At 38.4% G+C, this 24,173-nt stretch overlaps 1 protein-coding gene across 1 annotated transcript in view; it reads left to right on the forward strand.

Annotated features, from left to right (window-relative positions):
- Positions 1-11,738, forward strand: part of LOC128644307 (meiosis-specific with OB domain-containing protein-like) — a 127,730-nt gene extending 115,992 nt beyond the window's left edge. The window contains exons 8-10 of the mRNA XM_053696974.1: positions 4,472-4,524; positions 11,330-11,425; positions 11,605-11,738. Of these exons, the coding sequence (XP_053552949.1) occupies positions 4,472-4,524; positions 11,330-11,425; positions 11,605-11,738 (283 nt within the window). The remainder of the gene's footprint in view (positions 1-4,471; positions 4,525-11,329; positions 11,426-11,604) is intronic.
- The last annotated feature ends 12,435 nt before the right edge of the window (positions 11,739-24,173 follow it).

Genomic DNA, 24,173 nt, shown 5'->3' on the forward strand with positions numbered 1-24,173 from the left:
AGAAAACAGAATTTATGCTTACCTGATAAATTTCTTTCTCTTGTGATGTATCGAGTCCACGGCCCGCCCTGTCTGTTGAAGACAGGTAGTATATTTTTAATTAAAAAACTTCAGTCACCACTGCACCCTATAGTTTCTCCTTTTTCTTCCTAGCCTTCGGTCGAATGACTGGGGGGCGGAGCTAAGGGAGGAGCTATATAGACAGCTCTGCTGTGGGTGCTCTCTTTGACACTTCCTGTAGGGAAGGCGAATATCCCACAAGTATGGATGAATCCGTGGACTCGATACATCACAAGAGAAAGAAATTTATCAGGTAAGCATAAATTCCGTTTTTTTGTAATGGTAGTTTTTTATCTTTTGTAATGTTAGGTTTTAGTGTAAGGCAAGTTAAGTTTTATTTCACAGGTAAGTTTGTATTTATTTTAACTAGGTAGTTAGTAAAAAGTTAATAACTATTTACTAACAAGTCTACCTAGTTAAAATAGATACAAACTCACCTGTGAAATAAAAATAAAACCTAAGCTAGCTACAATATAACTATTAGTTATATTGTAGCTATCTTAGGTATTATTTCACAGGTAAGTATGTATTTAGTTTTAAATAGGTATTATTTAGTTAATAATTGTACATTTAATTTAGATCTAATTTAACTATGTTAAAGTTAGGGGGGTTAAGGTTAGGTTTAGGGTTAGGGTTAAGGGGTTAATATAGTTTAATTTAGCTTGTTGATATGTGGGGGGGCTGGCGGTTTAGGGGTTAATAGGTTTATTTAGTTAATAATTGTAATTTTAATTTAGCTATATTTTTATTATTTTAAAAATAGGGGGTGTTAGGGTTAGCAATAATTAGAAAATGGAAGACATACAAGACCACTGATAATCTCCCTTGATCTGGGGCTCCACGCAAGATCTCACCCGTGCAGTCAAAATGATCACAAGAACGGTGAGCAAACATCCCAGAACCACACGGGGGGACCTAGTGAATGACCTGCAGAGAGCTGGGACCAACGTAACAAAGGCTACCATCAGTAACACACTACGCCGCCAGGAACTCAGATCCTGCAGTGCCAGACTTGTCCCCCTGCTTAAGCCAGTACATGTCCGGGCCTGTCTGAAGTATGCTAGAGAGCATTTGGATGATCCAGAAGCGGATTGGGAGAATGTCATATGGTCAGATGAAACCAAAGTAGAACTGTTTGGTAGAAACACAACTCGTCGTGTTTGGAGGAGAGAGAATGCTGAGTTGCAAACAAAGAACACCATACCTACTGTGAAGCATGGGGGTGGCAACATCATGCTTTGGGGCTGTTTCTCTGCAAAGGGAACAGGGCGACTGATCCGTGTACATGAAAGAATGAATGGGGCCATGTATCGTGAGATTTTGAGTGCAAACCTCCTTCCATCAGCAAGGGCATTGAAGATGAAACGTGGCTGGGTCTTTCAGCACGACAATGATCCCAAACACACACCACCCGGGCAACGAAGGAGTGGCTTTGTAAGAAGCATTTCAAGGTCCTGGAGTGGCCTAGCCAGTCTCCAGATCTCAATCCCATAGAAAACCTTTGGAGAGAGTTGAAAGTCCGTGTTGCCCAGCGACAGCCCCAAAACATCACTGCTCTAGAGGAGATCTGCATGCAGGAATGCGCCAACATACCAGCAATGTGTGTGACAACCTTGTGAAGACTTACAGAAAACGTTTGACCTCTGTCATTGCCAACAAAGGATATATATAACAAAGTATTGAGATAAACTTTTGATATTGACCAAATACTTATTTTCCACCATAATTTGAAAATAAATTCTTTCCAAATCAGACAATGACATTTTGTCTCTCATAGTTGAGGTATACCTATGATGAAAATTACAGGCCTCTCTCATCTTCTTAAGTGGGAGAACTTGCACAATTGGTTGCTAACTAAATACTTTTTTGCCCCACTGTATATATATCTGTATATTTCTATATATATATATATATTGTTATAGATATATATTTTACCAAAATACCATCATATATATATATAAAAATATGTATTTATGAATAAATAGAACATACTCCGTTATGTGCAGAACATTGGAATGTGAAATATTCATATTTTTATGTTGGGTTAGCACAAATGAAAATATGCAATATTTATGCAAAATATGTGTTGTCAGTTCATCGGGGGTTAAAGTTCCTGGACTCCCATATATTGTCAGTTAATCAGGGTTACATTTCCTGTAGCAATTTCAGGATCACAGTTGCTGCACTCCTCTTCACATGAATGTAGTGGAGTAAAACAACAACATCTACCAAATATAAGAAAGGCGCCTCATGTGTGTATCAGTCACTAAATAGACAAATCAGATAGAAAATGTCAAACACTGGGTACTCATATTTCCATAGAGCACCCTTATGTGCTAGTAGACGAAGGCTGGCAGTATAAAGGTGTGTAAGCTCACCTCCTCCCGACAGCTGCACGTAGTCCAGGGACTGCTCAAACACACTCACAGTGATGAACCAAACAGTAGGTCCAACACCTATGTGCATCTGGCAATTAGGGCTTGTAAACACTGTTGTAATTTAAAAACTGATTTATTAAAACCATATAAAATTCAAACAATACAGTGTTAAAAAACTGGTGGGTATACACAGTCTGTACCCCCAGATATGCAACGCGTTTCTCAGCAGTTACGCTGTTTCCTCAGGCATAACAAACCCTATACTGATGCACTTATTTAAATGCTATCCTATCCAATCAGATTCTAAGAGCACAGGTGTAATGAACATGTCATCTAATCACCAACAGTCTTTAGCTGTTGTGTCAAACAGTCAGTTTCAAAACAGTGTTAGATTTAAAATATGTCTACATTATATAATACAATGAATCCCAACTGATTAATCTTTGTATACAAAGTTATTTCACAGATAAAATCATATGTACATATATCCTATTGGAATAGGGATGAAAACCGCTTATGATGAAACAGAATAAAATAAATAACTGACACATCACATATGATAGATCAAAAGTAGATGACACATTCATGCTGACATTAAGAAAGTTAATTTATACAGTGTATAGACAAAATCATACAATGTAACAGCTTAGTTGAATAATACAATGTAAAAATTCAGTTGAAGCTGTCAGAAGCTGTGTGAAAATGCCTATAAGTGTGTGCACAAACTGCTATATGTGTGTATAGCAGTTTGTGCACACACTTATAGGCTTTTTTGATGAAATATTTGACCTTCAGAAGCGATGCGACACGGAGCGAAGCAGCTGCTTCGCCTCGCGCTGCATCAGTTGCAGTGTGTCACAGTCTTCATACTGCCAGCCTGCGTCTACTAGCACATAAGGGTGCTCTATGGAAATGTGAGTACACTGTGTTTGACATTTTCTGATCTGATTTGTCTATTTGGTGACTGATACACATGAGGCGCCTCTCTTATATTTGCTAGATGCTGTTAATTTTGACTTAGGGCTCCATGTACGAAGCAGCGAAAGCTGCTCCGGAGCCTTTGCGGGGCAGGTTCGCATATGCGAGCCTGCTTCCCGCAATGTAAGAAGCAGCGGTCATTAGACCGCTGCTTCCTACACCCTACGCCACCTCTTAGGTGGCGAAGCAAAATCACCGAGAGCTCGCTCGCTCTCGGTGATTGACAGCCCCTTCAGTCGCGTGATTGGTCGCGCGACTGAAGGGGCGGGCATTACACACTCCGCTGAGTGTGTAATGATACATACGGGCAAGCAGATCAATAGATCCGCTGCCCGTGTGTAGCGGAGGCGGGCGGACAGCTTCGTGAGTTAAGAAGCTGTCCGCCCGCCTCTTAGTACATGGAGCCCTAAAAGTGAAGGTAAAGTTGCGGCTCTCGGATCATTCATATATGTAGCCTATGCGCTAATATATGAAAACGCTAACTTTTAATAAAAAAAAAAATTATTGTAAAATTATATTTTTTATATATTACATTTGCTATTGACAGCACCGTCGCTCCACCCTCGATTTGACTTCCTGGTAAGTGCTCTATCCCATGTAGAAAGCGGCCCCACCCGCTTTCTAGGTAAGCAGCCAGGCTCACTCCCTATTAACTAAGATGTGCGCATTGTGTTGGGCATGCGCTGTAGATAGAGGGGGCGATTTGTCTACAATAGTGGACACCTAATGGCCAGGATTTCAATTGGATGCCGGCGTTTACGTCACCATAACAAAATATGTAACACAGAGCCGGGCATTACGCTGAACTCTAGTATTTAAGGTTTGCAATGTCATTATATCGTTTATTATTCAAAATGAAAAAAAAATATGAATTAAACTTATGTTTATTTTTATTGATCTTTCAAATCCTGCTTTTCATATGGTGCAACTTTACCTTCACTTTAAGTCTCCTTTTTTTCATTAGGCATTTTTATTTCTACCATCTTGCTATTGTACCCAACACTTTTAGCCTTTTAAAATCTGGCATTGTAAGATCATGTTTCTTTTCCTTTTAGCTGGGACAATGAAGCCATCCAAGTAGCACAAACCTGGGTACCGTGTGAAACAGGTATATTATAGTTGTATGCTTCTTTACCAACTGTGCATATCATTTATTTAAAAGGCCATGATACCCAAATGTTGAAACACTTGAAAGTGATGCAGCATAACTGTAAAAAGCTGACTAGAAAATATCACCTGAACATCTCTATGTAAAAAAGAAAGATATTCTACTTCAAAATGTCCTAAGTATTCAAACCCCATTGCAAAGGACTTTAAGCAGCAAATCAGTATGCCTGTCCTGGGACCTGCAAGGGAGTGAGCCTCGTGCACACTCATGTTATTTCCCTATTCAGTTTAAGGAAGTTTACTATGAAATCTCATGAGAATTATTTAAGTCAAATCTCATGAGATCACAGTAAAAGAGTTAATGACCTCAGCACTGTTGATGCTGATTCATTTCTTCATTTTTTTTCTTTCCTGAAGCTGGACAGCAGCTGAAGTATAACTGTTTACACAGCACTTACTCTGGTGAGCTGAGGAAATTGTGAGGTAAAATATCTTACTTTTTTACATAGAGATGCTCAGGTGATATTTTCCTGTCAGCTTTTTTTTTTTTTTTTTTAATATTTTATTTTTTATTGGTTTATTTTATACATAATAAATGCAAATACAACAACCACATGCAAGTGGTGGGGAAAGGACAAAAAGCAAGTGACAAACAACATAAGTTAATCTTAGAGCTTTCAAATGTATCTCCCTTATTGCTCTGAGCTTTAAGTTTCTTCTCATCAATGCTATGGTCTTGGGGGGGTCCAAAGATCTTAGTGCAGCATTCTGAAAGGTGCAAGGTCACACCCAAGTTGTCTTTGATGATGAGCAAAATGGGATTTAACTTTCCTCTGAAAGTGGGAGGTAGCTCAAGTTGTAGATAACGAGGTCTTGTCACTGGTGGTCTCGCTTAATATAAAAATTTTAAACAAGGAACTGACAAATTAAGCTATTAAAAGCATAGAAAATAAAAAGAAAGAAAATATAAAGAAAGAAGAGGAACAAAAGTAGTCTCACATACCTGTGCTCTGGTTATTCACTACACTAGTGGTCAGTTTAAAAAGAAAAATATTCATGTAAGAATATTGTTGTCATATGTGAAGGATTCCCAAAGGAACTGCATATCATGGAATAAGGTCAGTTTTCCTGTCAGCTTTTTACAGTTATACTCATCAGTTTCAAGTGATTTAGCATATGAGTATTATGTCCCTTTAATAAAGGGGACATAACATTCAACTTTGTAAACATGTTCATGAAACAGCAGAAGTTAAACATGTTAAACATATTTTTGCGTTAAACAAGTAAAATAAAATAAATTTAAACTAACAAAAAGTTTGCAGCTGTGACTTTATTGCTTATTGTCCTATAGGGACAAGTGCCACATAAAAAGTTAGTTTATTCATCAAGGGAACATTCATAATTATCAAAATGTTGTCTTTTAGATAGAACAGAGAAAATGTTGAGTACTGTGTCCCTTTAAATTGTGTAATTTTACACAAAATGGTAATGACGTTATTTTAGTGGTGTTAAACATAAAGGGGCCGATTTATCACGGCCCGAATGGGGCCGTATACCCCTGTTTCCGCACGAGCCTTCAGGCCCACCAGAAACAGCAGTTAAGAAGCAGCGGATCCTTAACTCATCCACCTTCTCTGAGGCAGCGGACAGCAATCCGGCCAATCATATACGATCGGGTTGAACGACACCCTCTGCTAGCGGCCGATTGGCTGCGAATCTGCCGGGGGCGGCATTGCACAAGCAGTTCACCAGAACTGCTTGTGCAATGATAAATGCCGACAGCGTATGCTGTCGGCATTTACCAATGTCTGGCGGACATGAACGCTTCAGCAGATCATCTGCGCCAGACACATGATAAATCGGCCCCAAAGCCTGGGAACCAGAAAAGCCCCGAGAATTTTATCTGACCCAGACTACTCCTCCACCTCTCATAACCTGCAACACACAGTGCTACTCTTTTTTCTGTAAATAGCATTTTTCACCAACTGTGTTAATGAAGTGTACACGTTACTAATTTTGTGTGGTTTTTGTAACAGATATATTTTTATTTATCTAAAATATGCTCCATTAAAAGGATATGAAAACCAGATGTTTTCTTTGGGGATTCAGACAGAGCATAACATTTAAAAAAACTTCCCAATTTATTTATATTATCAAATTTGCTTCGTTCCCATGATATTCTTTATTGAAGAGATACCTAGGTATGTGTTTGGCCACTACATGGCAGGAAGTAGTGCTGCCCTCTAGTGCTCTTGCAAACGGATAACATTCTTGCAAAACTTTTTCCATATAGTGCTTGAGAAATGGGCCGTCTCCTAAGCTTACGCCCCTACTTTTCAACAAAAAATACCAAGGCCTAGATTTAGAGTTCGGCGGTAGCCGTCAAAACCAGCGTTAGAGGCTCCTAACGCTGGTTTTGGCCGCCCGCTGGTATTTGGAGTCAGTGATTAAAGGGTCTAACGCTCACTTTGCAGCCGCGACTTTTCCATACCGCAGATCCCCCTACGCCATTTGCGTAGCCTATCTTTTCAATGGGATCTTTCTAACGCCGGTATTTAGAGTCGTTTCTGCAGTGAGCGTTAGAGCTCTAACGACAAGATTCCAGCCGCCTGAAAATAGCAGGAGTTAAGAGCTTTCTGGCTAACGCCGGTTCATAAAGCTCTTAACTACTGTACCCTAAAGTACACTAACACCCATAAACTACCTATGTACCCCTAAACTGAGGTCCCCCCACATCGCCGCCACTCGATTAAAAATTTTAACCCCTAATCTGCCGACCGCCACCTACGTTATACTTATGTACCCCTAATCTGCTGCCCCTAACACCGCCGACCCCTGTATTATATTTATTAACCCCTAACCTGCCCCCCACAACATCGCCGCCAGCTACTTAAAATAATTAACCCCTAATCTTCCGACCGCAAAGCGCCGCCACCTACGTTATCCCTATGTACCCCTAATCTGCTGCCCCTAACACCGCCGACCCCTATATTATATTTATTAACCCCTAATCTGCCCCCCACAACGTCGCCGACACCTGCCTACACTTATTAACCCCTAATCTGCCGAGCGGACCTGAGCGCTACAATAATAAAGTTATTAACCCCTAATCCGTCTCACTAACTCTATCATAAATAGTATTAACCCCTAATCTGCCCTCCCTAACATCGCCGACACCTACCTTCAATTATTAACCCCTAATCTTCCGATCGGAGCTCACCGCTATTCTAATAAATGTATTAACCCCTAAAGCTAAGTCTAACCCTAACACTAACACCCCCCTAACTTAAATATAATTTACATCTAACGAAATTAATTAACTCTTATTAAATAAATTAATCCTATTTAAAGCTAAATACTTACCTGTAAAATAAACCCTAATATAGCTACAATATAAATTATAATTATATTATAGCTATTTTAGGATTAATATTTATTTTACAGGCAACTTGGTATTTATTTTAACTAGGTACAATAGCTATTAAATAGTTAAGAACTATTTAATAGTTACCTAGTTAAAATAATTACAAATTTACCTGTAAAATAAATCCTAACCTAAGATATAATTAAACCTAACACTACCCTATCAATACAATAATTAAATAAACTACCTACAATTACCTACAATTAACCTAACACTACACTATCAATAAATTAAATAAACACAATTGCTACAAATAAATACAATTAAATAAACTAGCTAAAGTACAAAAAATAAAAAAGAACTAAGTTACAGAAAATAAAAAAATATTTACAAACATAAGAAAAATATTACAACAATTTTAAACTAATTACACCTACTCTAAGCCCCCTAATAAAATAACAAAGCCCCCCAAAATAAAAAATTCCCTACCCTATTCTAAATTAAAAAAGTTACAAGCTCTTTTACCTTACCAGCCCTGAACAGGGCCCTTTGCGGGGCATGCCCCAAGAAGTTCAGCTCTTTTGCCTGTAAAAAAAAACATACAATACCCCCCCCCAACATTACAACCCACCACCCACATACCCCTAATCTAACCCAAACCCCCCTTAAATAAACCTAACACTAATCCCCTGAAGATCTTCCTACCTTGTCTTCACCATCCAGGTATCACCGATCGGTCCTGGCTCCGATATCTTCATCCAACCCAAGCGGGGGCTAGACATCCACTGAAGAAGTCCAGAAGAGGGTCCAAAGTCTTCCTCCTATCCGGCAAGAAGAGGACATCCGGACCGGCAAACATCTTCTCCAAGCGGCATCTTCGATCTTCTTCCATCCGGAGCGAAGCGGCAGGATCCTGAAGACCCCCAGCGCGGAACATCCATCCGGACCGACGACTGAACGACGAATGACGGTTCCTTTAAGGGACGTCATCCAAGATGGCGTCCCTCGAATTCCGATTGGCTGATAGGATTCTATCAGCCAATCGGAATTAAGGTAGGAATTTTCTGATTGGCTGATGGAATCAGCCAATCAGAATCTAGTTCAATCCGATTGGCTGATCCAATCAGCCAATCAGATTGAGCTCGCATTCTATTGGCTGATCGGAACAGCCAATAGAATGCGAGCTCAATCTGATTGGCTGATTGGATCAGCCAATCGGATTGAACTTGATTCTGATTGGCTGATTCCATCAGCCAATCAGAAAATTCATACCTTAATTCCGATTGGCTGATAGAATCCTATCAGCCAATCGGAATTCGAGGGACGCCATCTTGGATGACGTCCCTTAAAGGAACCGTCATTCGTCGTTCAGTCGTCGGTCCGGATGGATGTTCCGCGCTGGGGGTCTTCAGGATCCTGCCGCTTCGCTCCGGATGGAAGAAGATCGAAGATGCCGCTTGGAGAAGATGTTTGCCGGTCCGGATGTCCTCTTCTTGCCGGATAGGAGGAAGACTTTGGACCCTCTTCTGGACTTCTTCAGTGGATGTCTAGCCCCCGCTTGGGTTGGATGAAGATATCGGAGCCAGGACCGATCGGTGATACCTGGATGGTGAAGACAAGGTAGGAAGATCTTCAGGGGATTAGTTTTAGGTTTATTTAAGGGGGGTTTGGGTTAGATTAGGGGTATGTGGGTGGTGGGTTGTAATGTTGGGGGGGGGGTATTGTATATTTTTTTTTACAGGCAAAAGAGCTGAACTTCTTGGGGCATGCCCCGCAAAGGGCCCTGTTCAGGGCTGGTAAGGTAAAAGAGCTTGTAACTTTTTTAATTTAGAATAGGGTAGGGAATTTTTTATTTTGGGGGGCTTTGTTATTTTATTAGGGGGCTTAGAGTAGGTGTAATTAGTTTAAAATTGTTGTAATATTTTTCTTATGTTTGTAAATATTTTTTTATTTTCTGTAACTTAGTTCTTTTTTATTTTTTGTACTTTAGCTAGTTTATTTAATTGTATTTATTTGTAGCAATTGTGTTTATTTAATTTATTGATAGTGTAGTGTTAGGTTAATTGTAGGTAATTGTAGGTAGTTTATTTAATTATTGTATTGATAGGGTAGTGTTAGGTTTAATTATATCTTAGGTTAGGATTTATTTTACAGGTAAATTTGTAATTATTTTAACTAGGTAACTATTAAATAGTTCTTAACTATTTAATAGCTATTGTACCTAGTTAAAATAAATACCAAGTTGCCTGTAAAATAAATATTAATCCTAAAATAGCTATAATATAATTATAATTTATATTGTAGCTATATTAGGGTTTATTTTACAGGTAAGTATTTAGCTTTAAATAGGATTAATTTATTTAATAAGAGTTAATTAATTTCGTTAGATGTAAATTATATTTAAGTTAGGGGGGTGTTAGTGTTAGGGTTAGACTTAGCTTTAGGGGTTAATACATTTATTAGAATAGCGGTGAGCTCCGATCGGAAGATTAGGGGTTAATAATTGAAGGTAGGTGTCGGCGATGTTAGGGAGGGCAGATTAGGGGTTAATACCATTTATGATAGGGTTAGTGAGGCGGATTAGGGGTTAATAACTTTATTATAGTAGCGCTCAGGTCCGCTCGGCAGATTAGGGGTTAATAAGTGTAGGTAGGTGTCGGCGACGTTGTGGGGGGCAGATTAGGGGTTAATAAATATAACATAGGGGTCGGCGATGTTAGGGCAGCAGATTAGGGGTACATAGGGATAACGTAGGTTGCGGCGGTTTACGGAGCGGCAGATTAGGGGTTAAAAGTGTAATGCAGGGGTCAGCGATAGCGGGGGCGGCAGAATAGGGGTTAATAAGTGTAAGGTTAGGGGTGTTTAGACTCGGGGTACATGTTAGGGTGTTAGGTGCAGACGTAGGAAGTGTTTCCCCATAGGAAACAATGGGGCTGCGTTAGGAGCTGAACGCTGCTTTTTTGCAGGTGTTAGGTTTTTTTTCAGCTCAAACAGCCCCATTGTTTCCTATGGGGGAATCGTGCACGAGCACGTTTTTGATGCCGGCCGCGTCCGTAAGCAACTCTGGTATCGAGAGTTGCATTTGCGGTAAAAATGCTCTACGCTCCTTTTTTGGAGCCTAACGCAGCATTTGTTTTAACTCTCGATACCAGAGTTAATTTTATGGTGCGGCCAGAAAAAAGCCCGCGGAGCGTTAACAGCCCTTTTACCGCCGAACTCCAAATCTAGGCCCAAGAGAGCAAAGAAAAATTGATAATAGATGTAAATTAGAAAGTTGTTTAAAATTACACGCTCTATCTGAATCATGAAAGAAACATTTTGGGTTTTAAATCCCTTTAAAACAAAAAATGTGCTGCTACTTATCTGAAAATTGTTTACACATATGATGTAGATGTGCGATGACTATTGAGTTAGTAATGTAAAAGATTTTCTTTATGTGTAGTAATTTTCGCATCTGATGTACGAATAAATTATGATACCTTCCGAAATTCTATGGTGGCAACTGTGATATCAAAAACTATATTCACAACAAATCCAGGTAGGTACTGACAAAACTTTTTTTAAATAAAGCTATTTTAATCATTGATTTACATTGAGCCTGGGATATGATTGGCCAATAAATGACATATTTTAGATATATTTTATAAATCTATTGTGCACGCTAGTTGTTTTTTTTTACTACATATTAAAATATTAGCAATGTTCTTCTTTACCAAGAAACTCCAGAAGCACAAGCACTGTTGAGATATGCACAAGACTGCACAGAATCTGGAGCCTTTTTTGATGAAAATGAGGAATTGTCCAAAGAGTCCTTAAATTGTAAGTGGAAAACGTCAGAGAAATATAACTAAATGAGCTGCCTTTGCATTCATAATTATATAAAATTATGGCAATCACATTTTACATTTTAAAGGGACAGTCTACTCCAGAATTATTATTGTTTAAAAAGATAGATAATCCCTTTATTACCCATTCCCCAGTTTTGCATAACCAACACAGTTCTATTAATATACTTTTTACCTCTGTGATTACCTTGTATCTAAGCCTCTGCAGACTGCCCCCTTATCTCAGTTCTTTTGACAGACTTGTATTTTATCCAATCAGTGCTGACTCATAAATAACTTCACAGGAGTGAGTGCAACATTATCTATTTGGCACACATCAACAATTGCTGTCTAGCTGTGAAAAAATGTCAAAATGCACTGAGAAAAGAGGTGGCCTTCAAGAGCTTAGAAATTAGCATTAACACTTTTAACAAAGAATACCAAAGAATACCAAAAGAACAAAGTAAATTTGATGATAAAAGTAAATTGGAAAGTTGTTTAAAATTGCATGCCCTATCTGAATCATGAAAGTTTTATTTTGAGTAGACTGTCCCTTTAAAGTGACTAAGGATTACATGTATTAAGCTGCATTGTCAGCTTCTGAGGCTATGTGGAATGCAGCCAGAAATATAAGAAGCAGAAACTGCTCCTTTTGCACCTCAGAAGTGGTGTGATCAATCACCCCGACACTTGCTCGTTCAGATTGATTGACATGCCCTGCTCTTGTGCTATTGGTTGTGCGAGAGCATTAGGCAGCATTGCACAAGAAAGCTCTTGTGCAATGTTACGTTTGCCACTTTATGCAGCAGTGATTTGGCAGTTGCAGGTAGACAGGATCACTACTTATGAAACCTGTCAGCCAGCAATCATGATACATTTTGCCTTAAAGGGACAGTATACTATAAAATTGTTTTTCCCTTAATGTGTTTCCAATTACTTTTTCTTCTGTTAAGTGTGATCAGTCCACGGGTCATCATTACTTCTGGGATATTACTCCTCCCCAACAGGAAGTGCAAGAGGATTCACCCAGCAGAGTTGCATATAGCCCCTCCCCTCTACGTCACCCCCAGTCATTCTCTTGCACCCAACGACTAGATAGGATGTGTGAGAGGACTATGGTGATTTTATTTAGTTTATTTCTTCAATCAAAAGTTTGTTATTTTTTAATAGCACCGGAGTGTGTTATTCCTTCTCTGGTAGAGTTTGAAGAAGAATCTACCAGAGTTTTTACTATGATTTTAGCCGGAGTTGTTAAGATCATATTGCTGTTTCTCGGCCATCTGAGGAGAGGTAAACTTCAGATCAGGGGACAGCGGGCAGTTTATTCTGCAAAGAGGTATGTAGCAGTTTTTTATTTTCTGACAATGGAATTGAAGAGAAAATCCTGCCATACCGACATAATATCATGTATGTATATTTTACATTTAAGTATTCCGGGGAATGGTACTTCACTGGAATTACACTATGTATATAAGACTTTAGCCTAATTGCAAAGCAACAGACTTTTTAATAACTCTTAATTATGTTAAACGTTTTTGCTAGAATGTAAAATCGTTTTCATTTTCTGAGGTACTGGGTGAATAAAATGTTTGGGCACTATTTTTCCACTTGGCAGTTGCTGGATCTAATTATGACAATTTACTGATCTCTCTCACTGTTGTGTGTGAGGGGGTGGGACCTTTTTTTGGCGCTTTTGCTACGCATCAAAAATTTCAGTCAGAAACTCATTGTTTTTTCCTGCATGTTCCGGTTTATCTCTACAGAACTCAGGGATCTTCAAAGCTTGTTTGAGGGAAGTAATCTAACAGAGCTGTGAGATTGTAGTTTGACTGTGATAAAAAACGTTTATTCTTTAACTTTTTTATGCCTCAGGGTTAGTTATTCTTTGCTAATGGGAACAAGCCTTTGCTAAATTGCGTTTTGTTTTACAAAGTTTATTGATTTCAACTGTTATATATCTTCAGTGCTTCTTAAGCACAGTTCGTTTTTTTCATTGTATTTTACTTGAATACTATTTCCAAGTTGCAAGTTTATTTGCTAGTTTGTTAAACATGTCTGATTCAGAGGATGAGACCTGTACTATTTGTACTAACGCCAAAGTGGAGCCCAATAGAAATTTATGTACTAACTGTATTGATGCTACATTAAATAAAAGTCAATCTGTACAAATTGAACAAATTTCACCAAACAACGAGGGGAGAGTTATGCCGACTAACTCGCCTCACGTGACAGTACCTGCATCTCCCGCTCGGGACGTGCGCGATATGGTGGCGCCCAGTACATCTGGGCGGCCATTACAAATAACATTACAAGATATGGCTACTGTTATGACTGAGGTTTTGGCTAAATTACCAGAACTAAGGGGCAAGCGTGATCACTCTGGCGTGAGAACAGAGTGCGCTGATAATGTTAGGGCCATGTCAGATACTGCGTCACAACTTGCAGAACATGAGGACGGAGAGCTTCATTCTGCGGCTGACGGTTCTAATCCAAACAGATTGGATTCAGATATTTCAAATTTTAAATTTAAGCTGGAAAACCTCCGTGTTTTATTAGGGGAGGTGTTAGCGGCCCTGAATGATTGTAACACAGTTGCAATACCAGAGAAAATGTGTAGGTTGGATAAATATTTTGCTGTACCAACAAGTACTGACGTTTTTCCTATACCCAAGAGACTAACTGAAATTATTACTAAGGAGTGGGATAGACCCGGTGTGCCGTTCTCACCCCCTCCGATATTTAGAAAGATGTTTCCAATAGACGCCACCACACGGGACTTTTGGCAAACGGTCCCTAAGGTGGAGGGAGCAGTTTCTACTTTAGCTAAGCGTACCACTATCCCGGTAGAGGATAGCTGTGCATTTTCAGATCCAATGGATAAAAAGTTAGAGGGTTACCTTAAGAAAATGTTTGTTCAACAAGGTTTTATATTGCAACCCCTTGCATGCATTGCGCCGATCACGGCTGCAGCGGCATTCTGGATTGAGTCTCTAGAAGAGAACCTTAGTTCAGTTACGCTGGACGACATTTCAGACAGGCTTAGAATACTTAAGCTATCTAATTCATTCATTTCGGAAGCCGTAGTACATTTAACTAAACTTACGGCTAAGAATTCCGGATTCACCATTCAGGCGCGCAGAGCACTGTGGCTAAAATCCTGGTCAGCTGATGTAACTTCTAAGTCCAAATTACTTAATATACCTTTCAAGGGACAGACCTTATTTGGGCCCGGTTTGAAAGAAATTATCGCTGACATTACAGGAGGTAAGGGCCACGCCCTGCCTCAAGACAAAGCCAAACCTAAGGCTAGACTGTCTAATTTTCGTTCCTTTCGGAATTTCAAAGCAGGAGCAGCATCAACTTCCACTACTCCAAAACAAGAAGGATCTGGTGCTCGCTACAGACAAGGCTGGAGACCTAACCAGTCCTGGAACAAGGGCAAGCAGGCCAGGAAACCTGCTGCTGCCACTAAAACAGCATGAATTGAGGGCCCCCCGATCCGGGATCGGATCTAGTGGGGGGCAGACTTTCTCTCTTCGCCCAGGCTTGGGCAAGAGATGTCCAGGATCCCTGGGCGCTAGAGATAATATCTCAGGGATACCTTCTGGACTTCAAACACTCTCCTCCAAGAGAGAGATTTCATCTGTCAAGGTTGTCAACAAACCAAACAAAGAAAGAAGCGTTTCTACGCTGCATACAAGAACTATTGTTAATGGGAGTAATCCATCCAGTTCCTCGGTCGGAACAGGGACAAGGGTTTTACTCAAATCTGTTTGTGGTTCCCAAAAAAGAGGGAACTTTCAGACCAATCCTGGATTTAAAGATCCTAAACAAATTCCTAAGAGTTCCATCATTCAAAATGGAGACTATTCGGACAATCTTACCCATGATCCAAGAAGGTCAGTACATGACCACAGTGGACTTAAAGGACGCTTACCTTCACATACCGATTCACAAAGATCATTACCGGTATCTAAGGTTTGCCTTTCTAGACAGGCATTACCAGTTTGTAGCTCTTCCATTCGGATTGGCTACAGCTCCAAGAATCTTCACAAAGGTTCTAGGTGCTCTTCTGGCGGTACTAAGACCGCAGGGAATTTCGGTAGCTCCGTACCTAGATGACATTCTGATACAAGCTTCAAGCTTTCAAACTGCCAAGTCTCATACAGAGTTAGTACTGGCTTTTCTAAGGTCACATGGATGGAAGGTGAACGAAAAGAAAAGTTCACTCGTTCCACTCACAAGAGTTCCCTTCCTGGGGACTCTTATAGATTCTGTAGAAATGAAGATTTACCTGACAGAGGACAGGTTAGCAAGACTTCAAAGTGCTTGCCGCACCCTTCATTCCATTCAACACCCGTCGGTGGCTCAATGCATGGAGGTAATCGGCTTAATGGTAGCGGCAATGGACATAGTGCCATTTGCTCGCTTACACCTCAGACCACTGCAATTATGCATGCTAAGTCAGTGGAATGGGGATTACTCAGACTTGTCCCCTTCTCTGAATCTGGATCAAGAGACCAGAAATTCTCTTCTATGGTGGCTTTCTCGGCCACATCTGTCCAGGGGGATGCCATTCAGCAGACCAGACTGGACAATTGTAACAACAGACGCCAGCCTTCTAGGTTGGGGTGCCGTCTGGAATTCTCTGAAGGCTCAGGGACAATGGAGTCAGGAGGAGAGTCTCCTGCCAATAAACATTCTGGAATTGAGAGCAGTTCTCAATGCCCTCCTGGCTTGGCCCCAGTTGACAACTCGGGGGTTCATCAGGTTTCAGTCGGACAACATCACGACTGTAGCTTACATCAACCATCAGGGAGGGACAAGAAGCTCCCTAGCAATGATGGAAGTATCAAAGATAATTCGCTGGGCAGAGTCTCACTCTTGCCACCTGTCAGCAATCCACATCCCGGGAGTGGAGAACTGGGAGGCGGATTTCTTAAGTCGTCAGACTTTTCATCCGGGGGAGTGGGAACTTCATCCGGAGGTCTTTGCCCAAATACTTCGACGTTGGGGCAAACCAGAGATAGATCTCATGGCGTCTCGACAGAACGCCAAGCTTCCTCGTTACGGATCCAGATCCAGGGATCCAGGAGCAGTCCTAATAGATGCCCTGACAGCACCTTGGGACTTCAGGATGGCTTATGTGTTTCCACCCTTCCCGATGCTTCCTCGATTGATTGCCAGAATCAAACAGGAGAGAGCATCAGTGATTCTGATAGCACCTGCATGGCCACGCAGGACTTGGTATGCAGACCTGGTGGACATGTCATCCTGTCCACCTTGGTCTCTACCTCTGAAACAGGACCTCCTGATACAGGGTCCTTTCAAACATCAAAATCTAACTTCTCTGAAGCTGACTGCTTGGAAATTGAACGTTTGATTTTATCAAAACGTGGGTTTTCTGAGTCAGTTATTGACACCTTAATACAGGCTAGGAAGCCTGTTACCAGAAAGATTTACCATAAGATATGGAGTAAATACCTATATTGGTGTGAATCCAAAGGTTACTCTTGGAGTAAGGTTAGGATTCCTAGGATATTGTCTTTTCTACAAGAAGGTTTAGAAAAGGGTTTATCTGCTAGTTCGTTAAAGGGACAGATCTCAGCTCTGTCTATTCTGTTACACAAACGTCTGTCAGAAGTACCAGACGTTCAGGCTTTTTGTCAGGCTTTAGCGAGGATTAAGCCTGTGTTTAAGACTGTTGCTCCGCCATGGAGTTTAAACCTTGTTCTTAACGTTTTACAGGGCGTTCCGTTTGAACCCCTCCATTCCATTGATATAAAGTTGTTATCTTGGAAAGTTCTATTTTTAATGGCTATTTCCTCGGCTCGAAGAGTCTCTGAGTTATCAGCCTTACATTGTGATTCTCCTTATTTGATTTTTCATTCAGATAAGGTAGTTCTGCGTACTAAACCTGGGTTCTTACCTAAGGTAGTCACTAACAGGAATATCAATCAAGAGATTGTTGTTCCTTCTTTGTGTCCAAATCCTTCTTCGAAGAAGGAACGTTTACTACACAATCTGGACGTAGTTCGTGCCCTAAAATTTTACTTACAGGCAACTAAGGAATTTCGACAAACGTCTTCTCTGTTTGTCGTGTACTCTGGTCAGAGGAGAGGTCAAAAGGCTTCGGCAACCTCTCTTTCCTTTTGGCTTCGTAGTATAATACGTTTAGCTTATGAGACTGCTGGACAGCAGCCTCCTGAAAGAATTACAGCTCATTCTACTAGAGCTGTGGCCTCCACTTGGGCCTTCAAGAATGAGGCCTCTGTTGAACAGATTTGCAAGGCTGCAACTTGGTCTTCGCTTCATACTTTTTCCAAATTTTACAAATTTGACACATTTGCTTCCTCTGAGGCTATTTTTGGGAGAAAGGTTCTTCAGGCAGTGGTTCCTTCTGTATAAAAGAGCCTGCCTATCCCTCCCGTCATCCGTGTACTTTTGCTTTGGTATTGGTATCCCAGAAGTAATGATGACCCGTGGACTGATCACACTTAACAGAAGAAAACATAATTTATGCTTACCTGATAAATTCCTTTCTTCTGTAGTGTGATCAGTCCACGGCCCGCCCTGTTTTTAAGGCAGGTAATTATTTTTTCAATTATACTCCAGTCACCACTACACCCTTGGTTTCTCCTTTCTCGTTGGTCCTTGGTCGAATGACTGGGGGTGACGTAGAGGGGAGGGGCTATATGCAACTCTGCTGGGTGAATCCTCTTGCACTTCCTGTTGGGGAGGAGTAATATCCCAGAAGTAATGATGACCCGTGGACTGATCACACTACAGAAGAAAGGAATTTATCAGGTAAGCATAAATTATGTTTTTTACCAGCTGGAGAGTATAAAATGTATGAGATTTGCTTTTTAGGTTTATTTATGTATATGAATTAGCTGATTTTGTGGTTTGAAGCCACAACCTAATAAAATGGGTTGAGCTTGTAGGTATAATCAGATCTCATTACTTTATCACCCTGTGTACATATACCTGCTTCTTTATCTTATATCTGTAGGTATAGTCAGATCTCAATACATTATTACATTGTGTACATATACATGTGTCTTTATCTCATATCTGTAGGTATAATCAGATCTCATTACTTTATCACATTGTGCACATATACCTGCTTCTTTATCGTATATCTGTAGGTATAATCAGATAACGTTACTTTATCACATTGTGTAGATATACATGTGTCTTTATCTTATATCTGTCGGTATAATCAGATCGCATTACTTTATCACATTGTGTACATATACATGTGTCTTTATCTCATATCTGTAGGTATAATCAGATCTCATTACTTTATCACATTGTGTACATATACCTGCTTCTTTATCGTATATCTGTAGGTATAATCAGATCTCATTACTTTATCACACTGTGTACATATACATGCTTCTTTATCGTATATATCTGTAGGTATAATCAGATCTGATTACATTATCACATTGTGTACATATACATGTGTCTTTATCTTATATCTGTAGGTATAATCAGATTTCATTACTTTATCACATTGTGTACATATACCTGCTTCTTTATCGTATATCTGTAGGTATAATCAGATTTCATTACTTTATCACATTGTGTACATATAACTGCTTCTTTATCTTATATCTGTAGGTATAATCAGATCTCATTACTTTATCACATTGTGTACATATACATGCTTTGTTATCTTATATCTGTAAGGTATAATCAGATCTCATTACTTTATCACATTGTGTACATATAACTGCTTCTTTATCTTATATTTGTAGGTATAATCAGATCTCATTACATTATCACATTGTATACATATACATGTGTCTTTATCTTATATCTGTAGGTATAATCAGATCTCATTACTGTATCACATTGTGTACATATAGATGTGTCTTTATCTTATATCTGTAGGTATAATCAGATCTCATTACTGTATCACATTGTGTACATATACATGTGTCTTTATCTTATATCTGTAGGTATAATCAGAACTCATTACTTTATCACACTGTATGCATATTCCTGCTTCTTTATCTTATATCTGTAGGTATAATCAGATCTCATTACTTTATCACATTGTGTACATATACCTGCTTCTTTATGTTATATCTGTAGGTATAATCAGATCTCATTACTTTATCACATTGTGTACATATACATGCTTCTTTATCTTATATCTGTAGGTATAATCAGATCTCATTACTTTATCACACTGTGTACATATACATGTGTCTTTATCTTATATTTGTAGGTATAATCAGATCTCATTACTTTATCACATTGTGTACATATACATGTGTCTTTATCTTATATTTGTAGGTATAATCAGATCTCATTACATTATCACATTGTGTACATATACATGTGTCTTTATCTTATATTTGTAGGTATAATCAGATCTCATTACTTTATCACATTGTGTACATATACCTGCTTCTTTATCGTATTTCTGTAGGTATAATCAGATCTCATTACTTTATCACATTGTGTACATATACCTGCTTCTTTATCGTATTTCTGTAGGTATAATCAGATCTCATTACTTTATCACATTGTGTACATATACCTGCTTCTTTATCGTATTTCTGTAGGTATAATCAGATCTCATTACTTTATCACATTGTGTACATATACATGCTTCTTTATCTTATAACTGTAGGTATAATCAGATCTCATTACTTTATCACACTGTGTACTTATACATGTGTCTTTATCTTATATCTGTAGGTATAATCAGATATCATTACTTTATCACATTGTGTACATATACATGTGTCTTTATCTTATATCTGTAGGTATAATCAGATCTCATTACTGTATCACATTGTGTACATATACCTGCTTCTTTATCTTATATCTGTAGGTATAATCAGATCTCATTACTGTATCACATTGTGTACATATACATGCTTCTTTATCTTATATCTGTAGGTATAATCAGATCTCATTACTTTATCACATTGTGTACATATACATGCTTCTTTATCTTATATCTGTAGGTATAATCAGATCTCATTACTTTATCACATTGTGTACATATACATGTGTCTTTATCTTATATTTGTAGGTATAATCAGATCTCATTACTTTATCACATTGTGTACATATACCTGCTTCTTTATCGTATTTCTGTAGGTATAATCAGATAACGTTACTTTATCACATTGTGTACATATACCTGCTTCTTTATCTTATATCTGTAGGTATAATCAGATCTCATTACTTTATCACATTGTGTACATATACATGCTTCTTTATCTTATATCTGTAGGTATAATCAGATCTCATTACTTTATCACATTGTGTACATATACATGCTTCTTTATCTTATATCTGTAGGTATAATCAGATCTCATTACTGTATCACATTGTGTACATATACATGTGTCTTTATCTTATATCTGTAGGTATAATCAGATCTCATTACTTTATCACATTGTGTACATATACCTGCTTCTTTATCTTATATCTGTAGGTATAATCAGATCTCATTACTTTATCACATTGTGTACATATACATGTGTCTTTATCTTATATCTGTAGGTATAATCAGATCTCATTACTTTATCACATTGTGTACATATACATGTGTCTTTATCTTATATCTGTAGGTATAATCAGATCTCATTACTTTATCACATTGTGTACATATACATGTGTCTTTATCTTATATCTGTAGGTATAATCAGATCTAATTACTTTATCACATTGTGTACATATACATGTGTCTTTATCTTATATCTATAGGTATAATCAGATCTCATTACTTTATCACACTGTGTACATATACATGTGTCTTTATCTTATATTTGTAGGTATAATCAGATCTCATTACTTTATCACATTGTGTACATATACATGTGTCTTTATCGTATATCTGTAGGTATAATCAGATCTCATTACTTTATCACATTGTGTACATATACCTGCCTCTTTATCGTATATCTGTCCGTAAACCAATCACAAATGCTTGGAGAGAACAATGGAAAATTAACATTTTATTTCTTTATCTCTTCTATACCCCACTGGGAGTGTAATTTCTTAATTTCTACTGGCTGTGTTTACACAGCTTGACCTTAAGGACAAAAACTTTCAGGATAGGTAGGGATACCACAGGCTAAATCAACAATTTCAAATGCCAATATAAGGGTAATGGGAATACTTGTAAACAATTTAATACACTCCAGCGGGTAAAGTGGATCATTGGGAACAAATTAAAGTGGAGAACATTTTTTAGTAAACTGTCCCTTTAAGTATAGAAAAAAAACAGGTTGTGTTAGTATCAAAGGACATTAAGCTTTAAGGGGATCTATACATGCAAAAATAAAATGGGATATAAAACTCAAAACATTTCTTTTGTGATTCTGACAGAGAACACCATTTAAAAAAAGTTTCCAATTAATTTCTCTATTTTCACATTTTCTTTGTTCCCATGATATTCTGTGTTGAAGAGATACCTGGTAGGCATCTGGAGCACTATATGGCAGGAAATAGTGCTGCCATATAGTGCTCTTGCAAATAGATAACATTCTTGCAAAACTGCTGCCAACTAGTGCTCCAGAAATGGACCGGTTTCTATGTATAGATCCCTGCTTTTCAACAAAAGATACCAAGAGAATGAAGAAAAATTGATAATAGAAGTAAATAAGAAAGTTGTTTAAAATTGTATTCTCTATCTGAATCTTGAAAGAAATATTTTGAGTTTTATATCCCTTTAATGGGGTGTTTTGCATAGAATGGAGCTTGTTTTAGCAGAGGATAATGTAACAATATAGAGCTAAAAATATTAGAAACAAAATGTAAATTGTTAGGCCTGTATTCAAACCTTTTATATTTATTACATGAAGCCTTAAACATTTGCTTTAAAATGCTTATCCTTTCCATTGAACTTTCATTTGATTTATATGTTCCCTCAAATACACAAAGTGCATCCAAAAATAAAGGCCGTGGGTCCAAAAATAAACGCTGAGCCATAATTGTCTCCATATGGTCAGGAAAGGTTTAATCTCAGGGTATGAATAGGAAATAGATGTTCCGTTAAATTGCTTCTGTATGTGCTTTTTTCTGGACTTGCCTTCAGAATATTAATTGCAAGATGGATCAAGGAGCTCACCAAAATATAGCCTATTTACTAGAACAAATAACCAAGCCTATTTACTAGAACAAATAAACAAGCTTATTTACTAGAACAAAAAAACACGCCACATAACAATTCTAGAGGTAATTATTACCCTTGTCCTGCAAGTATTAGGCTCCTGCAGATCAGCTGAGTTTAGCTGTAAAACCATGAATGATACATATATTCAAAATGAGGTTTAAGAAATATTAAAATTAAAAAGTCATGCCTATGAAAAAAACTGTAATTCTATTAAAATGTAATTTGTTAATCAAATTAATTGTGTTTACATATAAAAGTTGGATAAAAACATTTAAATTTCAAATGAAACTAGCGTAGAAATACTGCTATGGCAATGCTCCCTGCAACTCTTTTGAATGGAGAATGACAATCTTTAACAGACTACAGGTGGTGTATGTAACACAAAGATATCCATTAAAAAGCATATACTATTATACTATATATATATATATATATATATATATATATATATATATATATATATATTGAGATGGAACAAATAAAAAAATGTTTATTTCTCTTGTAAGATGTATCGAGTCCACGGATTCATCCATACTTGTGGGATATTCTCCTTCCCAACAGGAAGTGGCAGAGAGAGAACCCACAGCAGAGCTGTCTATATAGCTCCTCCCTTAGCTCCACCCCCAGTCATTCTCTCTGCCTGCTTAACTGCTAGGAAAGGCAAAGTGAGTGTGGTGACAAAAATGTTAGTTTTTATTTTCTCAAGCAAAAGTTTGTTATTTTAAATGGTACCGGTGTGTACTATTTACTCTCTGGCAGAAAAGGGATGAAGATTTCTGCAAGGAGGATGATGATCTTAGCATTTTGTAACTAAGATCCACTGCTGTTCTCACAAGGGCTGAAGAGTACAGGAAAACTTCAGTTGGGGGAACAGTTTGCAGGCTAAACTGCATTAAGGTATGTTCAGTCTATTTCTCCTGTTAAGTGTGATCAGTCCACGGGTCATCATTACTTCTGGGATATTACTCCTCCCCAACAGGAAGTGCAAGAGGATTCACCCAGCAGAGCTGCCATATAGCTCCTCCCCTCTACGTCACCTCCAGTCATTCTCTTGCACCCAACGACTAGATAGGATGTGTGAGAGGACTATGGTGATTATACTTAGTTTTATACCTTCAATCAAAAGTTTGTTATTTTATAATAGCACCGGAGTGTGTTATTCCTTCTCTGGTAGAATTTGAAGAAGAATCTACCTGAGTTTTTACTATGATTTTAGCCGGCGTAGTTAAGATCATATTGCTGTTTCTCGGCCATCTGAGGAGAGGTAAACTTCAGATCAGGGGACAGCGGGCAGATTAATCTGCAAAGAGGTATGT

This window comes from Bombina bombina, unplaced genomic scaffold, assembly GCF_027579735.1.
Source record: "Bombina bombina isolate aBomBom1 unplaced genomic scaffold, aBomBom1.pri scaffold_870, whole genome shotgun sequence".
Taxonomy (NCBI): Eukaryota; Metazoa; Chordata; class Amphibia; order Anura; family Bombinatoridae; genus Bombina; species Bombina bombina.